The following is a 2,038-nucleotide window of genomic DNA, read 5'->3' as shown; positions in this document are numbered from 1 at the left end:
AAATGCTTTTTAAAAGTGTGAGCCGAGCTACCTGACTGTAATCTGAGCCTTTCTCACACCTCCTCCTTCATGGTTTTTCTTGTCTTATTTTGCAAAACAGGACGTTCAGACAGGGAAAGCTTGTGGGAGTTTTGACAGTGTGGAAAAGGAAATAAAGAACATGTTGCCACTATGATAATGTCAGCTATTGTCATCCCAAAGGGTTGTAATAGAGGCAAAGACAGAGAGTTCTTACAAAAATATTTATTTATTGAAATCTGGATTGAATATTATGCCAAAAGTACAATTAATTAAATACAGAACATACAACCTAAGTCTGCATTAAAAAAATATATCTATTAAATAAAATTCTTGTTTAGCTTGGAGTTATTGCACCTGATCCCTCCCCTATAAAAAAATTAAATAGGAAAACATTAGGTTGGATTCTGGAACGTTTTCAGTTTCTCAGGTAGCTCTAAAGGGCATTGAAGCATTTCTGATGCATCCACAGCTGGGTCGTGCTCCCCCATCCCGGGAGCTGGGACACGGAGCAGGATCTGTGCAGGATCTCAGTTCAGCTCCAGGTCATTCATGTACTGCTGGACCCACTCCTGCTCAGGGTTGGCACAGACTTCCCGGCCTTTCTTGGTGATAAACCTGTGGGATGCAGAGAGGTCAGTTTTTGGTGGGAGAATGAATGGGGAATCACAGGATCATGGAATGGGTTGGGTTGGAAGGGACCTTAAAGCTCATCTCATTCCACTCCCTGCCATGGGCAGGGACACCTTCCACTAGCCCAGGTTGCTCCAACCTGTCCTCGGACACTTGCAGGAATGGGGCAGCCACAGCTTCTCTGGGCAACCTGTGCCAGGGCCTCCCACCCTCACAGGGAAGAGTTTCTTCCTAATGTCTTATCTAATTTACTCCCTTTTGGTTTCCATCCCAGCAGGGGATTCCAGGGATGGAACAAGAGCCCTGCCCAATTCCAGCCTCTCCCAAGGATGGGATGAGAATACTGTGCCCATCCACACCAGTTAAGTCTTCAAAGTGGTAGAGCAGGACCAGGGTGAGACTTCTGTGCTCTAAACCCACAGAGCATCACCTTGTACTTCTTGTCTCCCCCAGCCTCCATTCCCTGTCTTTGGAAAAGGGGTGTTTCCCTCCCTGGATCCTCATCCCAAATTCCCCACTGCCCTGAGGAGGGGACTTACACAACGCCTGGCTGGGGGCACTGGCTGTTGGTCTCATAATAATCCACCACAAAGCTCCGGGGCAGCTGCCGGGAGAAGTAGGAGAAGCAGCAGGAGGTCGGGGGGTCGGAGCCAACTGTGGAGGGCAAAGACAATCATCAGCAGGGGCAAGGGATGGGGAGCAGGGCCAGGGAGCTGGGATCCCACATCCCTGGCTCTGGGGAGTGGGGAGGACGTGGAAGAATAAGGGAAAAGAAGAGGTCTTTTTAATTCTTCCTTCAGTTTTTTCCCTGTTGGCTTCACCCCGAGCTGGCACTGACAGAACCCGTGTCACCAGGCAACATCTCCCAGCCCAGACCTGGCCACCCCCAGCCCTCCTCAGGGTGCCCTGCACAGCATCACTGACCTCTGCAGCACTGTGTGGGGGTGTGGTTGTGATTTTAACCCTTTTTTACCCAAAAAGGGTAAAACAGGGTTTAGGTTTTACCCTAATGGTCTTTGAACTGTGCCTTTCCCGTGGCAGGAGAGCCCCCACGACCCTGGAGCACCTGCCTGAGGATGGTCTGACAACATGGGGAGGGACCCGGGGTGGAAGTGCTGGCAGAAGGGACTCTGTCCCAGCAGGGATATCTCTCCTGTCCCCATTGAGGGAGGATGGGGAGCCCCCGGACTTACATGGTGCAGCAGAGCTCTGGTAGCAGAAGGCGGCGACGAGGATGGCGAGGGCAACCACGGAGACCTTCATGTCAGCAGAGAAGTGGTGGCTGGAGCTCAGCAGGCAAGGGGAGCTTGAAAGCCTCTTTTCTGGCTGATGCTGAGACGGTCACCAGCCCCTCAATTTATGGGATGAGAGGTCCATGTGGAGCCTT

General features: G+C 51.4%; 1 protein-coding gene across 2 annotated transcripts; it reads right to left on the bottom strand.

Moving 5' to 3' along the window:
• Positions 1-244: 244 nt before the first annotated feature.
• On the bottom strand, positions 245-2,038 carry LOC113978214 (C-C motif chemokine 4 homolog). Of its 2 annotated transcripts, none has more exons than XM_027704976.1 (3): positions 1,845-2,038; positions 1,191-1,305; positions 245-636 (listed from the first exon to the last, which is right to left on the bottom strand). In XM_027704976.1, exons 1-3 carry the CDS (start codon positions 1,912-1,914, stop codon positions 549-551), a joined length of 273 nt encoding a protein of 90 aa, XP_027560777.1. In that variant the 5' UTR covers positions 1,915-2,038; the 3' UTR covers positions 245-548. The 2 variants fall into 2 exon arrangements, with proteins under 2 accessions (XP_027560777.1, XP_027560778.1); XM_027704977.1 differs by having other exon boundaries at positions 245-623; positions 1,193-1,305.

Source organism: Neopelma chrysocephalum, unplaced genomic scaffold (genome assembly GCF_003984885.1).
Source record: "Neopelma chrysocephalum unplaced genomic scaffold, ASM398488v2 Primary Assembly neopelma1_299, whole genome shotgun sequence".
Taxonomy (NCBI): Eukaryota; Metazoa; Chordata; class Aves; order Passeriformes; family Pipridae; genus Neopelma; species Neopelma chrysocephalum.
This window is presented reverse-complemented; position numbering and strand designations above follow the sequence as displayed.

Bases quoted from the DNA above. Each gene is read 5' to 3' on its own strand.
- LOC113978214 (XM_027704976.1), bottom strand. From the start codon at position 1,914: ATGAAGGTCTCCGTGGTTGCCCTCGCCATCCTCGTCGCCGCCTTCTGC. The intron at 1,306-1,844 runs GTAAGTCCGGGG...TGCCCTCCACAG, and splicing joins CCAGAGCTCTGCTGCACCAT to TTGGCTCCGACCCCCCGACC. The intron at 637-1,190 runs GTAAGTCCCCTC...TGCATCCCACAG, and splicing joins TGCCCCCAGCCAGGCGTTGT to GTTTATCACCAAGAAAGGCC.